This window comes from Eimeria mitis, genomic scaffold (genome assembly GCF_000499745.2).
Source record: "Eimeria mitis Houghton genomic scaffold, Emh_scaff6735, whole genome shotgun sequence".
Lineage (NCBI taxonomy): Eukaryota > Apicomplexa > Conoidasida > Eucoccidiorida > Eimeriidae > Eimeria > Eimeria mitis.
The window spans coordinates 1-1,197 of record NW_013574858.1 but is presented as its reverse complement, the minus strand read 5'-3'; the positions used below and the strand labels follow the sequence as shown (position 1 = coordinate 1,197).

The 1,197-nt window shown below is 53.0% G+C and overlaps 1 protein-coding gene across 1 annotated transcript in view; it reads right to left on the bottom strand.

Annotated features, from left to right (window-relative positions):
• Positions 1-1,051, bottom strand: part of EMH_0088840 (uncharacterized protein) — a gene marked incomplete at both ends in the record, with an annotated part of 2,687 nt that extends 1,636 nt beyond the window's left edge. Inside the window, 2 exons of the mRNA XM_013501346.1 lie at positions 118-219; positions 1,040-1,051. Of these exons, the coding sequence (XP_013356800.1) occupies positions 118-219; positions 1,040-1,051 (114 nt within the window). The remainder of the gene's footprint in view (positions 1-117; positions 220-1,039) is intronic.
• Positions 1,052-1,197: the final 146 nt, after the last annotated feature.

The following is a 1,197-nucleotide window of genomic DNA, read 5'->3' as shown; positions in this document are numbered from 1 at the left end:
ATAAGGATATAGATTGGCTTCGATAAATATATCTCTATGCATGCAGCAACCTGGTCGAGTATTTAGGGTTTAGCACTTAGGGTTTAGGGTTTAGGGTTTAGGGTTGCGATGCCTCACTTTCTGAATCAAGATTTCCCGGATGTCGACGTGCACAACACCGAAGCGGTTGGTGAGCAAACAACTTTGCGTCGATTTTCCGCTGGCACAGCTCCCAATTATCTGCACAAAACCCTAAACCCTAAACCCTTAACCCTAAACCCTTGACCCTAAACCCTCACGTCTAAGCCCTAAACCCCAACTCCAGAAGTAGAAAACACAAGCTTGAAAATTTCCTGTGTTGTGAGACCAGCGTCATATTCCTTCCCCCCCCTTCCCCCTCCCGCCGGTTTTTTCTTTAGCTGCGTATCAGTGCTGAAACCCTAATTATCTGCACTGCTCAAACCCTCGGCGCTACAGGAAGTGCTGCCGCCTTGAAGGGATGCGGAGAGGCAGCAGACACCTACGCAGAGTTTGGGCGGCTGCAAACGCAGCTTCGAACCACCGTCGAGGCCGCACCTAGCCTGTACAGACAGCAGAAGACGACACGGCGCAGTGGTTCTAGCTGGAACTTAGAATAACGTCTCTGCTGCTTTCCCTGCAGTTGCTGATGCTGCTATTGCTAGTGCTGCAGATGCTGCACTTCTCTCGGGCTTTACTGCATGCGGCGGAGCAGCACTCAAAAACGGGGTGCAACCAACCAAGAGTTGGATGCACCCCGCTCTTGAGTAACGGTCGCGATGCCTCTGTTGGAAACCCCAAACCCTAAACCCTCAACCCGTACCTCTATAGTCTCGATAAGACTGTCTGTGCCTTGTTCAGCTGGGACGGTCTCTGCAAGGGGCCCCAAGACCTCGAGCACCCCGCTGGTGTGCCTGATGGTTTGACAAGGACTTTCGGATGGTTTAGGGTTTAGGATTTAGAGTTTGCTGGTGGCAGGTGTGTTTAGAGCGTTTTTCGAGGGTTTAGGGTTTAGGGTTTATTGCCTGCCTGTACAGCTGACGCAGAAACGCATCTGCCTCTCTTGTGACCAACAGCCGATTGCGCCTCTCTGAGGCTTGAGTGGTGCTGGGGCGGAAGAAGGGTCCAGCGAGCCCTGCACGTGTGTCTGTTGCTGCTGCCGCTGCTGCTGCTGCTGCTGCTGCTGCTGCTTCTGCTGCT